Genomic DNA, 23,201 nt, shown 5'->3' with positions numbered 1-23,201 from the left:
TAAACTACGATCCGTGTAATACTACTTTTGTTAAACGATTGAATGATTTGATACTAAATCTTTCACGAGTTTAATGAAAATGTTATTTCACGGAAGCGAGTTTAGGATTCTGTTTATTACTTCCAACACAAATTGATATAAACTACGGCTACAGTGCGAGGACTCGCAGTTTTCTTATTCAAACAAGGTCCTGGCCAGTATTTTCGAAGCTCTCTTAGCGCGAAGATAACCGTATGCTAATGTTAATGTATGGCACTTACGACTGTCTTCGGGCTGAGAGAGCCTCGAAAATATCGGCCCAGTACCACTTCGACAGCGGCATCACCATTGTGACGTCATACATCTATCGGTATTACACTAGTGTAATATTGCCGTAAAATATTACACTGCAGTATCTTCCACGGGCGAGTAATAAACAGAGGATACTAAACTCGCTTCCGTGTAATACCATTTTTATTAAACGAGTTAATGATTTGGTATCAAACGAGCGAAAGCGTTTTGTTAGACGAGTGAATGATTTGATACTTAATCTTTCACGAGTTTAATAAAAATGATGTTTCACGAAAGCGAGTTTAGTATTCTGTTGATTACTCGCCAACATAAATTGACAGAAACTGTCGCGAAATTTCGTACAGTGTGATCACTCTCAGCTTTCCACGAGTCAAGCAAGGGCTAGTAAAATTGCGACATTAGCATTAGCATTAGCATCGGCATTAGCATTGTGACGTCACAACTTTGAACCATTTTGACGTCATACGTCAAATACTCAATAACACCCGGAAATTGGTCAACACATGATGTTTATCGACATTGTAAACAAAAAGGTGAACCAAAGGGGTTTTACTGTCTGCACTCATTTACATCGAGTATGAGTACAGCAGTGAAGTGTCATCAACTGGTCGTTTCAGCTAGTTCCCATGGTAGCATCTGGAGTTGCTCATTTGTGACGTCATTCTAACTTTACGTCACAATATGATTTGAATGACGTCACCACTGTTGATGACACAACAAAACAATTGTTTACGTGTCAATACGTAGTGAATAGTCTTGCAGTTTCCGGGAATCTAATACCATTTGATCATGTTTTTCAACCAATCAGATTACAGAACAAAGTGACTTTTGGTTATGCCGTTGGTTCCAAATGCATTCCCGTGCTTCAAATACTCAATAACACCTGGAAATTGGCCAACACATGATGTTTATCTCCCAAGTATCTTCAACGGGCGAGTAATAATATCCTCTATGGCTGCATATTTTGTACAATATGCCTAGACAATGCTATGACACTGCTGCACTGCAAAACTAATAACAGCGTATTGATGCCCAACACTCAGTACGTTCAGTCACTACAACAACATATTTAGTTTAACCCCCTGGATGCCACAGGGACATATATGTCCTTCCTCTACATACCTCACTTGGAAGTCCAATAAAATTCTAAATATACCACGCATATATAAATACTACACAGTTTTGAATTCTGCGGAAACTTCCCAGTTTATTGATACCATCCACTATCATCTCAGACCAAGCTAAAGTGCTGAAAATCGCCTTTCAAAATAGGCTTCATCGTAAATGTCGCCATTTTTCAAACTGTACAAAATCGAGATTAACAGCGTTATTTGCAGTATGTTTTGAAATGTGAAAATCGGATAATTACTGGGAGTAATGAATTTCAAAAATAGCATATTAATGATCACTGATATCAAGTTTTCATGTAACCAGGAATGATAATTCTGAAACGTCACCGATGTACCCAGAATCGGTTGGGATGTTTTCGAAAATACACTTACACGAACGCCGAAGTGCGCTTTCCGCCATATTGGATAGTGTTTACAAAATGACGTTTCGAGAAGGCCGGTATTGAGAAGCCCATTACATCATGTATACTTCATAGTTAGCTGCGACAAATGCATCATTGAATTCCCCATATATCTTAGAATCAAATTACAAATGGTCTTTGTCACCAATACCAACTGTCTAGACAAAACGAAACGAAATATATTTAGTATGAAAACGAACGCTGTGCTCGAAAGACAGTGCTTGACTGAAATGTAAACAAAGAAAAATTCCAATTTTACACTGCGTAGCATTTTCGGAAATTTCCCAACATCCAGCTCTCTAATCATTGCTTACAATGGCTCAATACGCTTAGTATATTCAGGGGAAGAGTATCGTGGCAAAAAATAGCAAATTGAAAATAGATACAATGAAATAATTTGGTAATTCATAAGAAACTGTCAAACTTTCAGTGCAGCGTGACGCCATGACTGACGCAAAATCACGCAGAACGACAACGGTACTTATCGGCATTTCTGGCTTGTTCCGTCATTTACAATGTAAACGATAAGAACATATCACAATACACAAATAGTCAGAATAATTCTGATTACTTACATCTCACATTTATATACAAAAGATCCCTGAATCAAGCAAAAAGTCGTCGCAAAATCCCGTGTACCCTTCTCAGCGAAGCCGCCATTTTGAAAGAAATCGGTCATCGGTAGTGATGTCATACGTCAACATTGTTGCACATATTAGGCAATTTCTTTGAGGTGAAGGTCGGTTGAACAAGAGTAAACACAAGGCCCATACCATTCCGATTGCACTTACAGTATTGTGATGTATATTTTGCGCATCGTTCAGATATTTTTTCATGAAACTGATTTCAGTATCTACATATATCCATGTTCAACACCATATCATGTGTGGATATAAGGTATCCGTTTTTATTCTTTGAAAGCTTTTGATTGTTTGAATAATATCTACATGGGAAATTGACTCAGTAAGTGTATTATACCACATTTTAAGCCTCTACACAAGTGTTGGAAGATCACACGTAGCCATTACTGCAACATGTGCTTTAGTTCACGTGATGTGCAATATTCAATACGTTGGGACAAATATTGCAGTTACATATGAACAGGTTAATAAACAGCGATTTAATTCCAACTTAAAAGTAAAACGGATAATATTAATGAAAATGATTTGTACATTTTATCAAATGTAGGGGCACACATACTACTGTTTAAAGGAATTGTCTTGTTCATTGTATTGGTTTGTGTCGTTTTTATAGACAAAACTATTATGAATATTAATTGACCAGGTGCGAGTTTGTCAAAACGTTTCATGATTCATTATCATTGTTTTTCGATAATAAAGTCAATTCAAATGCGATTAAAATATATCTGATAGCAGAATGTCTAACTCAAACAATATTTATACGGAAATTGTTAAAAATATATACATCAGGTCAAGTCTTAATTTCGACAAGCATTACGTCCATTTTCTAATACTTCTTTACAGAAAAAGCGATCTCTTTGTACCTTTCATTGCATACTTATGAAGGGAATTGATTTCATAATCATGAGAAGAAAAGTCTTTTTCCTAAATGAATACTCAATGAATATTCAGGTGTTGTGAAATTTTCATTTAAGCTAAATTGATGCTAGGCAGGTGCGCGTGTTGCTCACAATAAGATATGTAGTAAAACCGTGTAATTGTTGATATATTCAGGACACTATTTCAGTGATAAAACCATTCATTTTATATTTTGGCTAAAAAGTGTTGAATTCTGACACAGAAGCCGATATCTTTTACACATTGAATGGAAATTAGGTTAGATATATACTAATCAGCAACCAGAGTAGTCTTTTTCCGACGTCACAAAATGCACAAAAATGCTGTGACGTCAACTAAAATGTCGCATTATTTTCAGTTATTTCATTACGTTTGAAAATGTGGCTGTTACTCTGTTAATAATGATGGAAAACTAATAAAAATACATATACACAAACAGGAGAATATGGGAATCTAAGAACTAAAATATGTATCGGATAGGGACATCCAAATCGCTATTGCCTGATTTTTGATGTCGTACACTTGTATCTTTTCTTACAAATTGTGAAACTACCAAAAGGTATCCTCTCACATTGGGGAAATTTGTATTGGAATAGTTTGGTTCACTGTGAACAAAACATCACGAAAATATACTGTCCATATCCACAGCAAATTCTCTCCATGTGATCGGAGTTACATTGACCTAATGTAAACCATAACTGAGTTATGCCCCCTTATCTTTATACGTGCATGACCTCTCTGTCGACGTTTGACGTCATAGTAGAAAATCGATTTTTGACATTTATTGCGGGTCATTTTTGATTTTGTGAGTATGACGTTATGCATTAACACATACATCCATTTCATATACACTCATGTCGTTCAGATATCAAGCTGTATTTTCTTCGCTCACACTTTCCGTAAAGATGCCAAATTAAAAAAAATCGTAGCAGAGTGCTTTTATTGGTGCACGATAAAAAACTGAGAAATTTACTGTTTTTTAACACACACAAAAGTTTTGAACAACTTTTAGCAGTGTCTATTTCTCAAACCCCTGAGGTAGCCGCAATCATATTTATACCAACGGATAGGAAATCAAATATTCTACATGTCTGTGCAATTTCATAGCCGTACGCAGAACCTGGGCCACGCGATCGCAAATCTCGCTCACGTTCACTAATCAAACTTTATGAAAATGTGCGCCTGAAAAAAAACTCGGCATCCAGGGGGTTAAGCAACTAAGAAAAAATGCCTGCCTATGTTTTCAAAGTGGAACAACATCTCCTTTTGTAAAATGAGTGAACGGTCACTTGGGCAAAATGTTTGTTTTTTTTTGTTTTTTTCAATTTCACCTCTAGTTAGCCGAGTATCGTACAAGGGCATACCCCTACACATAGAGATCATTGGAAAATCACGTAATATATGATAACTTTGTAACAAGCAAACGACATAGCGAGGACTGTGAGGAGCTTTAAGTGCAGGCCTATGTCTCGTTATAACGTGTGTGGGCTGAAGGGATCCATAATACATATTTTTGATTATCGATATGAAAATTGTGTCATTGATGTCATCGTACATAAACTTTGTGATGAAAAAAACCCCTACAATACCCAGAGTGGGGTCGTTATTCACTTTAACGCCTACAGTACGGTGTTTAGTTAGCATTCTGTACATCTCCACTCACCAGTGATGTGAAACGTGTGGATTTCTTTTGGAACTATTTGGCATTTGTGCTCAAAGTAATTAAATAATCATCGAACATCAACTGATATTTAGCTAACGACTTTCGATCCCTGTTCTCTTTTCCGTCAGTGAACCCTATACATGTACCTATATAGTTCCGGATAAAAGCAAGTTCATAAGCTGAAAAAAGAAGCCAAATGAATGAATCGGGTAGTATGACCAATGAATGAATCGCGTAGTATGACCAATGAATGAATCGTGTAGTATGACCATTGAATGAATCGTGTAGTATGACCAATGAATGAATCGTGTAGTATGACCAATGAATGAACTGACAGAAAAATACGGATTAGAAGAAGCAATACCAGTGCGTAACTGACAAAATGAATCGAAAGGAAAATGTGTAAAGTATGTTTCTTAGTGGATCCTGACACAGGAATAGGACCTCATATTTCCCATACATACGTACATAACTGTTCAAACACTCTTTAAATCGAATTACATTGTGCTTTATGTACAAAATGTACAATGAAGCAAATATATATGCGTGCTGCTTTGCACCATTTTCATAGACATCGTCAACGAAGGTGCTGAAAACCTTCTTTGGTTATGGCAGAGTGACGAGGTGCAATTTGTGTGTGGTTCCATGTCGGATGGGTGATCTCAAGAGAGAGGAGAAATGTCATATCAATTACGCTATGACACCATGCACCATGCTTGTGGGATTCTACAGAAATTCATGTTTCTTGCAGTTCGTCTAGCCAGGCTGTCAAGCTTGGCTCGGAGATCAAGGTCGAGGTCAATGACCGGCTAAGTTAGACCTCTGCCTGACCATTGTGATTATTGTCATGAATAGTGCCTTCTGTAATTCACGCCCTTATCCAGAGGCGTAGACAGGATTTTGACAAGGGGTACTTGGACACTTAGACTACCGAAGCAAAACAGGAGTCCCAGTGAGGTGAATGAGGAATGTCCAAACTTGCTTCAGCTATAGATTTCGCATTACAGTAAGGGCTGGGTGGAATTGACTGGGTGATCGACGGACTGATACACGTTTCATCCTCTCAGTCTGAATGCCTCGCAAACCTAGCTAGAGTGTAGGTTTACTGCTAGCCTTGAAGACACAGGGTTGATTTACTGCATGTAAGACGATAAGAGCTGACGCATGCTAATTCGGGGTGTCGAGGGAGGCAATATGCCGTTTGAGGTTAGTGTGCGCAGAGACCATATAATAGGTCTCTGGTGTGCGTTGTATGATTGAATACATATACATGTAGTGTATACAAACAATATACGTGTGTGATGGAGTATATATAGTCTATACAAACAATATACGTGTATGATGGAGTATATATAGTCTATACAAACAGTATAAGTATATGATGGAGGATATATAGTCTATACAAACAATATACGTGTGTGATGGAGTATATATAGTCTCTACAAACAGTATATGATGGAGTAAATAATTATAGTCTATACGAGCAATATATGTATGTAATGGAGTATATATAGTCTATACAAACAATATACGTGTATGATGGAGTAAATATAGTCTATACAAACAATATGTTCATATGATGGAGTATATATAGTCTTCATTATCACACGCGGACTAACAAAAACATATTATATACTCATAACAAACATTCATGAGTCGTACAATATGCAGTAGTTAATGACACGTGACAAGCACTACGACCAATGAGCACGTGCAGCTGGTGCAGATTAAGGGGAGTGTCGCTTCAGCAAAAGAATTCTAAGCACAAGCAGTCAAGCATGCAGATGTGTACTGGCACAGAGCCATATTTAGTTTGCTTCTTACAAGTTTACAAATGGGCTGAATCGTCTTATATTGCATGGGAAATAGTAGTTTAATCACGATCGAAGTACATGTCTGTTGTGTGGATTCGGTCTGCTGTTGTGTTGGTGAAGTCTTTGTCTATGCAGATATGTGAATTTTCCACCTTTTAGATGAATGAAATTACATGAAATGTAACAATAAATTCTTCTAAAATGGCCCAATTGTTTCTGTATTAAAAGAGAGTAGTTTTAGGCCAAAGTCATCGAGAAGTGAATTATTAAGACAGACAGACAGAGAGAGAGCGAGAGCGAGAGAGAGAGAGAGAGAGAGAGAGAGAGAGAGAGAGAGAGAGAAACAGAGAGAGAGAGAGAGAGCTGCACTTAAGGGCACCACACCACACGTGCGTCCTTAAGCGTGTGTGTGTGTGTGTGTGTGTGTGTGTGTGTGTGTGTGTGTGTAGGGCTGTCTAGTTACTTAAACGTATTTTGTGTTTTTTGTATTTTGAAAATAAAGGAACATTTTACATCCATCCGATACCCCCTACCCCTCACCTTCACACAACAGCACCCTTATTTCAGTTTATAAAATGTAACATATGTGCTCTTGATTGGGCAAGGACGCGGTACGTGGTCACTCTACCATGAACGCCATCTCATTGTGAAGGTCAAGGTCGGTGGGGGCACGTGATAGGCAATCTATATTTACAACGGGACTGTCACTGATGCATTCGAGCCGGTCGACTGAGGAGGCGTGAGGAGGTTGTGGGTACACATCTCGTCTGGACAAAGGCAAGTGCACCTCCGCTAACACCATTAGATTAATCTCTCTGTACAGATCATATGTTGATGCAGTACTAAGCGCGTGTTGATGCATTTTTATACACATGTTGCCGCGTGTAAGATCACGATTTAGCACTGAGACACGCATGAAATCCACCATATCTTTCATCCTTTGCAAGGCAAGTAAATTCACCATTATGAAAGAAGCTTGTAATTCGACTGTGCAACGGTTTATTTGTAAAGCGATCACTGAATACATTATCATATTGTGCCAACAGAAATGCCATTTTAAATAACAGTAAATTATTATTCTTGCCTCTCGGATTTACCTGGTGAGAGTTACCTCCCTTATTGTGCGCTGGCTTCATCTGTTCAGAACAGACAGAATCAACATGTAATTTGGGAACCGTAATTTGTTCTATGGAAATGGTTCCTGTCATGTGTGTATTCCTAAGTTTAGGTTGTTTACAACATTCTGTTGCCTTAGAAGATGCATTTTGCTATACAAAGCTAAAAGTTTGGATTTTCTTCTAACTGAAAAAAATATATTAAAACAAAAAACCACTCACAAAAACTCACAATGTATAGCTGTTTAGCTTTTGTACTGAAACTCATAGCTGAATGCCTAAAGGGATGCTGTGTATGTAGCCAGCTATATATATACCCAGCTCTGCAAATGAAAAGTATTTTTCTTAAAATACAAAGGGCAGCAGGGTACACTAATGGGTAAAGTGTTAGCTTGTCACGCCAAAGACCTGGGTTTGATTCCCTATATAGGCACAATGTGTGAGCCTAGCCCAGTTTTGGTGTTCCCTGCCATGATATTGCTGGAATATTGCTAAAAGCGGCTTAGAAACCAGCAGACTGACTCACATTGAAAATATAAAAACTTGGAAGAAGATAAAAAAATTCTCTGACAAATTACTTGACATTGTTTGATGAACTGTTAAAAGCTGCTCACTTGAATACAGACATCTCTTATAACCTTTGAGATGTACCCTTTATTAAGCATGAAATGTTTGCCAGCTGTTGTTAAATTATATAACTGACAAGCACTGGGAATGTTTATGCCCTACAACCTGTTCTATGGAAGTAAATTAAAATGTTAAAATTAAATATACCTTCCTACTTTTTCTCTAGAATTACAATCTTATTATCATGATTAGTCTCTCAGTCATATGGATATTCATGATTAAGGCAAGTTGTTTCAGTATGACTTTGTTCAACAAGACGTTTTTAAGTGTTGAGCAGATTGTGTAGACATTTCTGAAAATCTACATAAGGAGTATGCCAGTTGATAATGTTGTTTAATATGTATCTGTTAATGCAGGCATACTTGATTGTGCTTTCTTTGGGTCAGCTAAAATTTGTGTTAATGGGTCTTCCAGTTTGTGAACTCGTCAGCCAATATGGACAGCGGAAAATCATTTTGCAACAGGAAATCTGTGTGGACGAGATATTATCTAGAATCAGATTCATGACAGAGACAGGTTTCCTGAAGGTTCTATAGAATCAGCTACACCTGTCACACTTGACATCTACTGACTTTGTGTCACTGTCAGTGCTGTCTGTATGTCAGCATTGAATTACACTTTTACAGATGATCCGCCATGTCTGCATGTATTCAGTTCTATGTATGGATGGAATTGCTGCAAGAAGAGGATGGGAATCTGTGATGATGTTCATATATTGCTTCAAGTTATTTTGGACACATATTGTATCCAGTACATACGAAGTTCAAGAACTGACACAAACATGATATTAATAATTAACATGTGGGGTTGATGTTGTAGCCTAGTCATTATGCATTCAGTGGTCACCCCAAAGACCGATGCTCGATTCCCTACATAGGCACAATGTGTGAAGCCCTTTTCTGGTGTTGCTCGCTGTGATATTGCTGGGATGTTGCTAAAAGGGGCATAAACTACCTCACTCACTTCCTATTTTACATGTCAGTCCTTTCACAGCTCCTTGAAAACAGTAACACCACAAGCAACGTTTTATGCAAGTCAGCAATCTTCATGTGGTTCCATCATGTTTTGGTGGATGTCTGACAGGGTTTGTGGTGTACGTCTGTTCTCATTGTTGTCATGGTAACAGTTAAAGAAGACACAACTGTTTATATCTGAATACATGGATGTACTGGGGGAAAGGTTGTTATTGTTTTACATGCAGGATTGACACCTATTGTTCATGATCATCAGTGCACAGTATTGTGATGATCATCAGTGTACGGTATTGTGAGTGATGTTCAGTTTACAGTATTGTTGATGGTCTTTGATGTACAATTTTGTTGATGATCTTCAGTGAACAGTATTGTTGATGGTCTTTGATGTACGGTTGTGTTGATGATCCTCAGTGCACTCCACTACTGTTTATAACAGAACAGCCTCACTGTGTCATAAAGCTGCACAAGTGATGTCTTCTAGGTAAGTTGTGTTGATCACATCAGAAACTGGGTCACTTATGTCAGCAGTGAAATGTTGCACTGACAAATATGATAGCAGAATTTGTTTTCATTGTTGGTATAGGTTGGGTAGTCAACAGGTTTCCCTCTTATGAAATCAGTCAAGTGATAAGAGGAGCAGAGTTAAGGTGAAGCGATGTGAACTTTGAGTCATTTAACTGTCTGAGAATATATGGGTCCAAAGTTCACACCCTTGCTCTCTTTGACCAAGATAAAAGGTATTGACCAACTGGCATCATCACCTGTGTACCGTAGTGTCTCTCATATATGTCCCTTCAATCAGTGATAAATATGTGTATAAAGGACTAGTTTAACTCGGGAGTAAGCTCAGCATGATTTTTTCAGGTGATGTTAGTTATTCTGTCATGTCATGAACAATTATCAGTAGCTATGAAATGGAGGATTCTTTGACATCGTTTGTGTGATGCAGCAATATTGATGGAATATGTATATGGCTTTCATCCTACATATGGCATTTGTTGCCTGTAGTATTTGAGTAGTCACTTTATATGCCTCCAAACACACATCAGCAGACACTGGGTACCTGGTAGTATTGTATGGCAATATCCTGTGAACCTTTGAGGCAACTTGGTCAGTGTACTCCACAGGAAGCTGATACTGACTTATCAACACTTCGATCTATGGACCAGTGTACTTGAGTAGGCCTATTATCCTGCACTAGTGTATATAATCAGGTGCATTATATAAGATGGGTGCTATTTCTAAAGATGGTAAGCTCTTCTGTAATACTGAATCTAGTAAAAGACCTTCTGAAAAACATTTTTTTAACTGATACCTAGTTACTTGTGTTATGAAATGGGAGTACCAAGAAAGTAATGGTTATTGTCTGTGTTGTAACACTACAGTCTGGCCTCGATACATGTGGAGTTGAGTCTAGCTGAAGCATACACGTTATGCAATCTTACCTAACAGATGGCCCTCAAGCTGTTGTCAATGAGGATCATTTAACGCTATTCGTTGTATGTCTTGTTTCATGTGAGAAGGTATAAGTACAGTGAGCACACCTGGTTGTTGAATCAAGTCGTTCAGTGTTGACTGATGCCATCAATTGGTCCACACCAGCATGTTGTCAATGTTACGTAATGGTGTTGATATTTGATCCTTGCTTCTGCATTTCCTAAACAACAATGGCAAATATATATCATTGATATATAGCCCTGTTCATAACTAGGAATTACTGGTAAAGTGTCAGACCTATCCTGTTCCTTCAATAAGTCTTGCATCATCCTGCATTGGCAACAGGCATAGGTAATTGTAGCTTGAAAAACTTCATCTGGGAAAGACATTTTATTTTTTGCACTAGTAGCATTTTGGAATCTGGGCAGAAGAGTCATTTGGTTGTTAATTCCACACTCACAGCAGTGTGATGACAGTCTATAAATATTTGAGTCTGGACCAGACAATCCAGTGATTGACGTCACAAGTGGAATAGGCCATGTAATAGGGACAGATGGCATAAAGTCTTCCAACTTGACCGTCGAGTCCGAAACGTCACTGGAGACCTGTAAGTATGTTTCACAGAATCTCTACATTTTCCCCCCGAGGTCCTTGTTGGGAGTTGTTGTAGTCCATTTAAACCAGACTAACAAATATCAGGTATGAAGGGGTGTTGACTGGCTGAGTTTGACATCTCACTCACTCACTCTCTCATCCTTTGTTTTAGTGAACTTTTATTTTCTTGAGAACACACAATTCTGTCACATTGCTTGTGTTTGGTAAGAATGAATTTAGCTGAGACTGATATTTTCCATGAATGAATTGTACTGTACATCGGGAGTGCAGCCACCATTGAAAATGAAATAACATGTCAATAACACCTGAACATGCTGAGTCCCACATGCATGGCAGAAGTACGTACGGACCCATGCAAATGTCTTCGGACACTTGACGTAATTTCCATAGACTTAATTTAGTGTAGTATAAATGAAATTTTCATAAGACCCAAGTCAAATTTTGCACATTTGTGGGGAATCATCTTACCTACAATCACAAAAGTTAAGTTTAATTTTCCATTGCTTATTTATCCAATGGCAATAATTTAATGAACATGTGTACAATAGTGTGAACTTCAGCATGGCGGCCTATAGGATTGTGCATTGTCAAACGTCTGAATACTTTTTGCTCGGGTCTGTACATGATTGCCACAGAACATTATTTTGTGCACCATTGTCCCAGGCACTACTTTCCAGCTGATATTAATTTCATACATGGAAATCAAGCATTGACTGGACGCAGTCAGCATGGCTCTGCTCAGTGGGGAACATATTATCATAATCATGATAATATTCATGATAGTCAGTATGGTCAGTGTCATATTGATATCAGACAGTTGCTTTCATGTAATTAATAATTAGCCCCTCTATGAGGTAATGGGGGTAAACAACGTTCATTGCATCCATCCATCTTTCTGTCCCGTCCTTCTGTCCCGAAACTTCATCCAAAGCATATCCCTTAAAGTTCACATGCAAGGTTCACCAAACTTCACACACACTTTTGCCGAACCAGTAGACACATATAGAGGAGAAGACGTTAATGCTTTGGTTTGAATGCGAGTTTAAGTTTGAAAAGATAACTTGAGATACTTTGACATTGGATTGGTGAACAAAGCTAGCATTTTCTGTGGTTATTCAAACTTGCCCCATTCTGCCATGACTTGATTTCTTTACTATGCTAAATGGCTGATGATAGCATTCTATTTTGTACTATCATCTACAGTTGTTGGGTCAATAATGGGGTAGTCTAGTGGTTAAAACATTTGCTCATCACATCAAAGACATCATTTCCCATATGGATACTGTGTGTCTCCTGCTGTGATATTGCTGACCTATTGCTAAAAGTGGTACCAAACTAAACCCACTCACTCACTCACTCTACAATTGTTTGCTTGTTAATGATTGATTAAGCAGTCAGTGAATGAAGTTACTGTTGTTGACCTGTATATTGACGAGTATTGACATGTGTTTTTGATTCATGTCCATTAACAGGAGCTCTAATTGGGGAAAGTACAGTCTCATTCCCTGACTGGTTCTGTGACCTGCATGTTTAATACATCATTTATGGTAGTGGTTTTTGCGTGTTTACGAAACTCGCCACTGTCTTATATGTAACAGTCCAACTGGTATCAGAGAGAGGAGCGAACGTCTGGAGAAACATGTCTATCATAATCCCTGAGAGGCTCCGTTGAAGGTAATGGAAGAATTGCAAGGAGTAATTTAATTACTTTGGTTGGGTCTATTGATTATTTGTGCTTGTGTGTGCTTCTGAATGACCTGGTTTGAGAAAATCTTTATTTCATTTGATTAATTGATGATGATGGGTGGGAGTAGGTGTTTAGAGGAACTGGGTCTGTTGAACACAATGGGGATAATTATAGTGAACCCTACAATCATGTAGCAATGATATGTTTTCTCAGTAATCTCTTGTAGTAGTATTAATTTGTCAAATCTATCTAGAACAAAGTTTGGTTTTGGTATAGAAACCAACATTTTACTTTGTGATTTACAGATTTTTACTGATAAATACCTTCTTTCATATTTTTTTTTACCTGCATTCTGTTAGTAGGTCAATAATAATCCTTTCACCATTTTAAAGCTGACAGTAGCTTAAAAACAGTGCCAGCATCTAAACTGAAACTCACTCTGTGCAATAAATAAGAATGTTGTCCGTAATATTATATGCTTCAATGCATATCATTCATAATTAAATATTTTTAAGTTGCATAGAAAAAAAGAATGTTTGTGTTAATGTATTAAATTATGTTAAACCAAAATGAACAGCACACTTTCAGTTGCCTCTCAACAGTATATATTTGCAAGGTATATTTCAGGTAGTTGTGTTTATGCACTGGAAACCAGTCATGCATGACCTCACAGTGAGGCAGGCCATGATGGTCAAGGTCGCCAGGTCTTTTAGTGAGAGGTGGTATGATTGTGTTTTAGCAGCTGTTTGGAGACACACAGTACATAGCAAGTAGCCAAACCAGTCAGTTTTTTATTGCCACACAACATTTCAGGACTCGATTTAGTGCTTTATAACATGTACTGGTAACATGCACAATAATACATTTCTTTCATTACATACTGCAGTAAAACTACTGTAACTGGAATTTGGCTGGTGCAACTAAGTTTATATGTTTGGTTGCACTTGGTGCAAGTATTGTAACTTCTCTTAAATTTAGCCCTGCATTTGTTTGATGGCATTAAGTCACAGCATGTATTTGCACTGTACTGGTTAAAAGTGAAGCTAACCTTGAAGAGGACATCTGTATTGTTATACAACCAGTCATATTGTTGAGAATATACATAAATAAGTGTATTTTAAGTGAATTAAGATCTCCCTGTTCAGCTAATCTTTGATAGATATTGCTTTTTGTACTTGTTTGTACTCTGTGTACTCTGTGTTTTGTACTCAAGGGTACAATTTGTGAGCTCATTTTTGGAGTCCCCTGCTGTGATATTGGTGGAATATTGCTGAAAGCAGGGTAAAACCTTGCTCAATCATGAAGATGTATACCAGTTACCATCAAGACTGTATTTTGCTAGTCAGCTGTTGGTACAGAGGTTTGTGCTTAGCTCAGGTAACAGAATTATTGTATATAAACTTATGTAATCTACAAAAACAAATATCCAAAGAGCACAAGAAAAATATTAATTTGTTCAAATAATCTGGTTGCTCATGGTCATGGTGACCAGTCACATGTCTGACTAATAACTGCGCAGGGTATGAGATAAATACAGTCCAATGTCTGACTATTAATTACATGGGGTATGAGATAAATACAGTCCAATGTCTGACTATTAACTACATGGGGTATGAGATAAATACAGTCCAATGTCTGACTATTAACTACATGGGGTATGAGATAAATACAGTCCAATGTCTGACTATTAACTACATGAGGTATGAGATAAATACAGTCCAATGTCTGACTATTAACTGCATGGGGTAGGAGATAAATACAGCCAAATGCATGTAACCATAATAGAAAGAAGGTTTTGACGGCTACAGATAGAACACCAAGGATATATGAGTGAGTGAGTGAGTTTGGTTTTATGCTGCTCTTAGCAATATCCCAGCTATGTCACAGCTGGGACACCAGAAATGGGCTTCACTACGATAAATGAGGCAGTTGAAATATATAATTTTATATATACAGAAGTCACAGTAATGCGAGTATGGTGAGAATAATATGAGAAAATCATTTGCAGTCTGGGCTAATATATGAGTGTTGCCACCTGTTGGCAGTGTTGCAGGTGAAATTCTTGTTTGTGACAGCTTGTTAAATTCCATATTTAGAATATGTTACCCACATGCAGTTGTTTCAGTATATGAAACAGGGCCGGGTAGTGTACTGGTGTTGTTCAGGACAAGGACAGAGGTATACTTTGGTGTTGTGGCCACTGTGCACTGCTTGTATCTGTCTAGACATCTGAGATGTTGCTTTATACTCATGTCATGTTCCTTGAATCATGTTGTGTGAGGCACCACACTTTGCAGACTTGTATCACCATACTTCTCATGCTGGAAACTGAAGGTCAATCTGTGGGTCGGTGGGTCGGTTGGTCGTTCGCTCACTCACTCACCATGTGTGGTGTGGACTTGTGGTGTGGACGCCAGTAGTGGAGGTGCACTGCACACATAGACTGATAGGCAGAAGTAGTTTATCATGTTATGGCTAGACTCCAAATGTCTATTGTCAGCAGAGGGTGAGGTCAGTGACCTCATGGACCAACATGCGCTGATAAGTCCAGTCAATAGGAGACCTTCCAACATGGATAGTGAATGTATAAAAGGTGGTCAGTGGATACAAATATCTTGTGAGACTCTTTTTGGTAAAAATTCTTAAAAGTTTAATTAGTGGAAAAAATTCAAAACAACACTGTCATCCTTATAAGTGTGATCTTCAAGGTGTCAGCTTAATCTTTATAAGTGTTATCCTCAACTAGTCAACTTTTTTTTTTTTTTTCACTTTTAGTCAGGGTACAGGTCACATGTTATATGTTGTTATCGACAAAACGGAAGAGTATACAGGGCTGGATTCAAATATTGCTATCCTGCTTGCACCAGGCGGGTGTAGCCTATGACAAGATCTCAGCCGCACCATCCAAATTTCAAAACTACATACTTATAATGTTCGACTTAATGCTGATGTATTTCTCAAAGATTGACTTGCACCTTGTGCAGGTTAGATTCATAAGTAGGTTCGTTAGGTAAAATTAGTGCTAGTGCAAGCAACAAAGCATTAAATCAAGCCCTGATATGTATTCACAGGTATGTGATGGTGTTAATGTCATAAACATACAAGAATATTGCTCTACAGTCTTTGCTTAGGTTCAGCTTTAGATGTGGACTATATCCAAGCAGGTAGTGCATTACTAGGCAAATACAGTATGCAATGATGACAAAAATTTTGTAAACTTATCATATGAACAAGTTGTAAATGCTATACATTTTGAAACATGATAGTACTGGCAGCAGATTCTAAAGATATTCTTTTGGTATGGTATTATTCCATATTTTCGGTTGCGAAAGATTGTTTGTTTAGTAAGAAGCAGAATTATATTCAAAGGATCATTTCGATTTGCCTTTAATCCAAATAGTATGGTTTGTGGGGTTAGTTTAATTCTTATTCCAGCATCAGACATGAGCCACTCTTCAATTTTCTTCCAAAGTCTATTTATCACATGGCAGTCCCAAGAAAGAAAGGTGTAAAATAGTTTCATTGGAAATTTTACAATAGCTACACACTGGGGTGAGTCACTGGCTTTTATTTTATGTTGATAATAGTTCGTGCCTAAGATATTGTTAATAATTTTCATTTGGAACCATCTTAATTCTGTACTTTGTGTACATCTAAATGGAATAATATTGTAAGTTTTCCAATCTGATTCATCAATGTTAGATGCAAGTATGGTTTCCCATTTTAAATTTGAGGCTGATTTCTTGAATTTTGACGGGATAAGAGTGATATAAAGCAACTTGCTTCCCTCAGACTGTAGCAGTTTATGAATGTAGTAAGGTGCTATAGGCAGTTCTAATGTTATGTGGTCTGAATTAAGGGTGGCAAGATTGTAATATTTTTGTAGGAGTTTAACACAGCTGATCATACTTTGATAATATAAGAAATTGGCATTGCAATGAAATTTAGTTACAAATTCATTAAAATCTAAATATTTTCCATCTTTATCCAGTAGATCTTTTCTTGTACCAATCTGCATCATTAGTTTGTTGTTGAACCACAAAGGAAATGTCAGAAATTCCTCAACACATGGTGATTGTTCCAATAAGGTTTCAGTGTAATCTGCCCAAGCCAAAAGTACATCACTCCAAAATGGATTGTTGATGTTATCTGCATATTCTCTTATTTTGCTTGGACCGATTTCAAAGAAACGTACAGGTGGTGAACAGAGATTTATGGAGAAATATTTTGTAGGTTTGAGTCTTTTAACAAGATTCTTTTTATCCAAGAAAGTTTTTGTGATTGGATTGTTCTAAAGATATGCGATACTTTAATTCCTCCATCTTTATGTGTGTACAATACATTTTCACTCAACTAGTCAACTTAATCTTCATATTTGTTATTCTACAAAAGCCAATTTAATTGTTGAATTTGTTATTCTCCACTACACAACTTAATTTTTATGTATACATGTTATTCTCAACTTATTAATGTATTTTTTGTTATCGTCCACAAGACGACCGAACTGCTGTACCTGTTATTCTCCACTAGTGAGCTTAGTCTTTATACTTGTTATTAATATTATCTACTGGTATAACATCCACAAATAGGCCAACAAAATGCTTTTCGTTCCTGTTACAGGACATAGTGACATGCTGAAAACAGGCAAAGTATAGCATAGCCATGTGCATGATGTGAGAACAACCAAACTTTTGCAGAAGAAATCAGAAGTGTTTTCACCATTTTGAATCTTTACAGGAGGTTCAAGACTATGAATTTGAGTTAGGTCAGGGTGATCATAGCAAGTATTTTCAGCTGACTCGGTATGCACTGTTGCACAGCAGTATTGCAACTCAATGCATATTTCAGCCTGTACCTGTGACCTTGACCGACTTCCTTGTTGAATGTATGAACATGTACAGCGTCAAGTCTCGCTGCCCACATTACATAATAAAACAGGGGTGCTCTCTCTCTCTATTTTTCTTCCTCTCTGCACCACTCTCTCTCCCTCCACCTTTCTCTTCCTCTCTGTCTCTCCAATTTCTAATTAAGACTGCATGTTGGTTTCAATTTAACATGTTATGTATGCAGCACTGTAGACATTCCACATAATGGAACATCTGTTTATTGTATCAGGTCACTGTTCAACTTCAGCAGATATCTCTTGCACATCATTTAACAAATGCTCCACAGTGAGATGTAATTATTGCTTGATCACTGTGGAAATGAACATTAGGTGTTTTGCCTTATGCTGTTCGAAATACAATAACTTCACCTTAATTAATAATTTGATCAGTCAACAGTGGCAATTGTAGATTCAGCCAAATATCAACATTTCTTGTTTATTTCAGTGTCAGCCATTTCTGATTAGTATTGGGACATTAATTTTCGTCCTAACGTTTTGGAAAGTTTTGTCAAGCTATTTCTGTCAACATTGCAGACATTATTCTCTGCACAGTTTTACACAATGGAAAAATCAGCTTTTACTAGTAAGATCTGCAGAGTGGTTCTAGCCGCAAACCTCAAGTATATAACCTTGATAAAGTGACACAATAGGACAGAGTTGACTCAACAGGACAGTAATATCAGTGCATGTTTGGGTGAGATAAACACACAATGTCACAGGAAAGGAACTGTCATAGATGAGTGTCCTATCATGTTTTCAATGGGCCAACACAGAATTTTGATTCCATTGTTTCTTGTTTTTTCGCATAACATCCATGCAGGTTTCTAATGCCAGTGGATAACCCCCTTGTGTGTTTGTTTCTGTATTCTGTGAAGCACTACTGGGGGAGTTCTGTGTACTTTGTATTGCGTCATCAAATTGGCACTTGGCTTATAGTACTCATCTATTGTTTTCAAAGTGTTTTATGTACTTTTGTCTATTACCTAGAAATGTTGAAACAGTTATTAGCGAAGGATCATGTTGGTGTCATTGAGGTGTCATTTTGCTATCTCTGTTGGAAACATTTTCAGTCTTGTTATCTTTGAGTTTGAAACAACAATGATACACAAGTTCTCACAGTAAGGTGCAAAATATCTGATTCAAAGCATACATGCTTGCACTGAATTTAACTAAAGCACTAACTCATTGCAAAAAGTTTGAAGTAGACAGTCATTCATGAGATACATTTGAAAATAAAAGTCAGATGGTCAGAGAAGGCTCTTTCCAGAGCAGAAGTCTGCTAGTTCAGAACACATTTCATTCAGGGTTTCATATTTTGCATTTCCCCTAGGCCTTCCAATGAAAATGATCCACTTCCCTGACCTCCCTGCGATGCAGGGTTAGGGGTGTACACCTATTCAGTGCTGACATCAACATACCGAACATTTCATTCACCCTTGAGGGTGTGATATTGTCCAGTAAGTATGTTGTCATAGTCATCAGTTAAATTTAGTTCTTCAGAATGTGTTACAAATTATGTGAAAAGGTTGCAAGGGTTGTTGGATAATTACTGTAAGGCACATGTTTATTCTAGTAGTAAAATCAAGGGTTAATCTTTGACATCTCCAGGTACCTATAGTCTCACGGCACTGTCACTCATGGGCAGATAACATCTACACTGATAAGGAGTAGCCAATGGGAGATTAATTGAAAACTCATGGTCTTTTTTCAAGTTTGCACTCTGTCAGTGAAACATGAAGGGAACTGACTACCTGCTCTGAAGTCCTTTGATGACCTGCATCCAGGTGGGACCCACCCAACCAAGTATCTGAATTTCACGCATTAGCCTAATTCTCTTTCCTCCATGCTTCGAAAGTACTCACAGCCCAGTCAGCTGAGATAACATACAACACATGTATGTTGTAGTGTCATCCCACAGATTACACCCTTACCTTGTCAGTCTGCTCTTGTGGACAAGGATTCCTTGTTCAGGCCAAAAGGTCCTTGGTTCAAATCCCAGTTGGATGTCTTACGGTTGCTACAATGCTGAAATGTCCACTTGATAATGTATATTGGATGATTCCAAGCATTGCTACGTATGTGCTATGATGTAGACATTTTATATAAAAAGTTATTTTAGACAAAAAGAATATGACATTTCATTTATTGAAATTTATTTAAAGGTCACATGCAACGTAAAACACAACTTTGCAGATTCTGGTACCTTTCGGTATGCACTTACAGAAACAAATCATAAAAAATGCCAATTCAACCTATAAAGTTGAAAAAAAACTCGATGAAAACAAGCCCGCGAAATCGGAGTTCAAACGTTTCACTAAATTCCCCCCAGCGCTGGGGGGAAAACTGGTTTCACCAGCTGTGCTGCGCTGCGTCCATAACGCATGCGCAGTGAATAGATTCGCGGAGCTTGAAACAGCATGCATGCCCAGCGTCTTAGGTCGTGAGCAGTAGTCTAATCTTGGTTGTGTACACAAACAAGTAAATAATCTACTCGTTACGTAAAACAAGTTGTTGATTGTGGTAAGCAGTCTTTGTCACAGAGAAAGCTCAGTGTCTGGCTTATTCACACCTGTATGTCTGTCTGCCTGCTAAAGACAAAATGCAATACACAGCTTCAATCACTGACTACGTGCAATTTGAACTTAACACCTATCAGACTATACGACATAAACAAAATAAGTTGAATTATGACTCGTGCACCCGAGTCCCGTGTCTGCCCCATTATGTAATTAGGCACGTGTTATACACATGACATGTTTTTATGTCTGTGGGTTGCAAACAAACTACATTCATTTTTTTCGGATGACTGGATCTGACAGAAACTGGTGCAAACTCTTGTCAGTTTCAAGTCCTGCTTTGTACTTGGACGAATGACAAATTCCAGCCACGAAGTAGTTTACCATCTCTACTGACATGATTAATTATTGGATCGAGCGCAAATTCAGAGAACATGTATTTTCAAAACCCAACATCTCTATATACATTCTTCATGGATAGCGACTTCTTTTCGTGTATATGATTTTGTTTGACAACAGTATATGAATCCATACTGAAACGACACATCAACTACACAAAAAGAAGTTGTTATCCATAAAGAATCTTACTTTCTTGTGATTCGCCGTACTTCTAAAATGCCCATCAAACAGATCATCTTTCTGTACACACAATGAACCCTCAGCATATCAGCAAATGAAACAGCCAATCGGAAGCCGTTGTTACACTTGAGTGCATATCCACCCGGTATGACTGGGTTCGGTCTCCCGAGGGCTTCGTTTCGGGGGTTGTAAGCCCAAGTACAAAATATTGCACTTTTGAATCGCGATTGTACGCTTATAATTGTTTTTATTTGTATTTTAAAAAGCAGCAATGTATATTATATGTCATGAATAAGTGATAAATGTGTTTTAATTATGTTTGATTTTTTGGTTGCATGTGACCTTTAACAAAGTGTGTCCATGTGTTTACTTTACACTTTAATACTGAAAACAATGAAACTTTTTCTAGACTGATTTCAGTTTGGAATCACTTTAGTTTCTTCACATTGCTAACTTTCTGACACATTTTCTCCTGAACTATTTACATGATTTAGCAAGAAATGGAATATTGCATCGACACGATCCCAATATTCACTGGGATTTCTGAAGAAACTATTTTTTCATGTTTCCATGGCAGCAAGTTTGACTTCCACTGAAAGTGGTGGTCATACTCTTTTCTCGGGCAGACGTTTAAAACCGTTCACTGTAAACTTGATAAACAGAAAGTAAAGACAGATTCTCTCCACTATGGAAGTTAAATAGAACTGAAGACCCATGTCACCTCACAGGTCCACATTTTCTGTTGTCTGAGAAATATGTATCCACAAAACATTGTGATGTTATTTGTTGTGATATCTCCAGCTATATCTCCTGTTGAGATAAATTTTGGATGATAAATATAATTAAGAGCTGTTTATACATAAAACAATGATTGATAAATACTGAACAGCAGAAGAAACACTACGTTTCTATTTATTTTAGTCAAGTTCTTTAATAGATGACAGGAACGCTTACTTCTATGTGGTTTCATGTTTTCAAAACTTGCGTTTCTTTTGATGTTCAGTATACGTAGTCTGAATGTGTAAATAAACAGACTAATCTGTCTTAGATGTTGAACGTGTTAATCCATACTCACATAACATGTGATGCTAACTTCAGGTACAGTCTGCATACTAACTCACGATGCTGCGGCTCAAGGCCCGAGCTGGTCAGATATGCCAGGCAGCTGGTCAGCTGACCCGTGTGGTCCAATCAAGTCCTCTCAAGGCCACCCAGCCCCAGGCCCTCCGATATTACTCAGCAGAGGAATCAACCACAGTACAGCCCATCAAGAAACTCCTTGTGGCTAATAGAGGTGAGTTTTGACCCGTTCACAATGTGTCATCCCGGGCCATAGGTGGTCCAATAGTCTATCATAGCACTTTGCTGATCTTCTGAAAGTAGATTTCACTTACGTATTTGCCATGATTAGAAACATTGGTTTGTCAGCCCGATGGCTGTCAAGTTTGTATCCAAGAGGTGTAGAATGTAGTGAAAGTGTGTTTGAACCAACTGCGCCTTTCGTTTGTCAGCCCGATGGCTGTCAGGTTTGTATCCAAAAGCTGTAGGATGCAGTGAAAGTGGGTTTGAATCAACTGCAACCTCATGAGCAGCATACCATGCTGGATAGTTCAGTGGATCCGGTGCAAGTATGGTCAAGTCCCAAGTACAGGTTTGTGTATTGGTTTCACTGATGTTGTAAACATGGTATCCATGTAAAACCTGCATCTCTTTAAATTCCCATCAAACAACTTGGATGTGTGAAAGTGAAATTCTGAAATTGTGTTGTGCTGACATGGTGAAGCTGATGTGAAATTCAGCTCAAATACTTCGCATGATAAATAACTATTTCTTCTTCTTCAATGGGGACGGTGGGGTAGGTTAGTGCTTAAAGCATTTCCTTGTTCTTACGTGGGTACAACATGTGAAGTCCATTCATGGTATCCCCAC

At 37.8% G+C, this 23,201-nt stretch overlaps 1 protein-coding gene across 2 annotated transcripts in view; it reads left to right on the top strand.

Annotated features, from left to right (window-relative positions):
- The first annotated feature begins 7,527 nt into the window (after nt 1-7,527).
- LOC137293437 (pyruvate carboxylase, mitochondrial-like) overlaps nt 7,528-23,201 on the top strand; it is a 39,643-nt gene continuing 23,969 nt past the window's right edge. The window contains exons 1-2 of one of the 2 annotated variants that reach the window (XM_067823975.1): nt 7,528-7,614; nt 22,371-22,566. In XM_067823975.1, coding sequence (XP_067680076.1) covers nt 22,395-22,566 — 172 coding nt within the window. In that variant the 5' untranslated portion in view covers nt 7,528-7,614; nt 22,371-22,394. Of the gene's footprint in view, nt 7,615-13,201; nt 13,280-22,370; nt 22,567-23,201 lie in introns of those variants that run through there. The other variant, XM_067823976.1, reaches the window with a different exon arrangement.

This window comes from Haliotis asinina, chromosome 8 (genome assembly GCF_037392515.1).
Source record: "Haliotis asinina isolate JCU_RB_2024 chromosome 8, JCU_Hal_asi_v2, whole genome shotgun sequence".
NCBI classification, from domain to species: domain Eukaryota; kingdom Metazoa; phylum Mollusca; class Gastropoda; order Lepetellida; family Haliotidae; genus Haliotis; species Haliotis asinina.
This window is presented reverse-complemented; position numbering and strand designations above follow the sequence as displayed.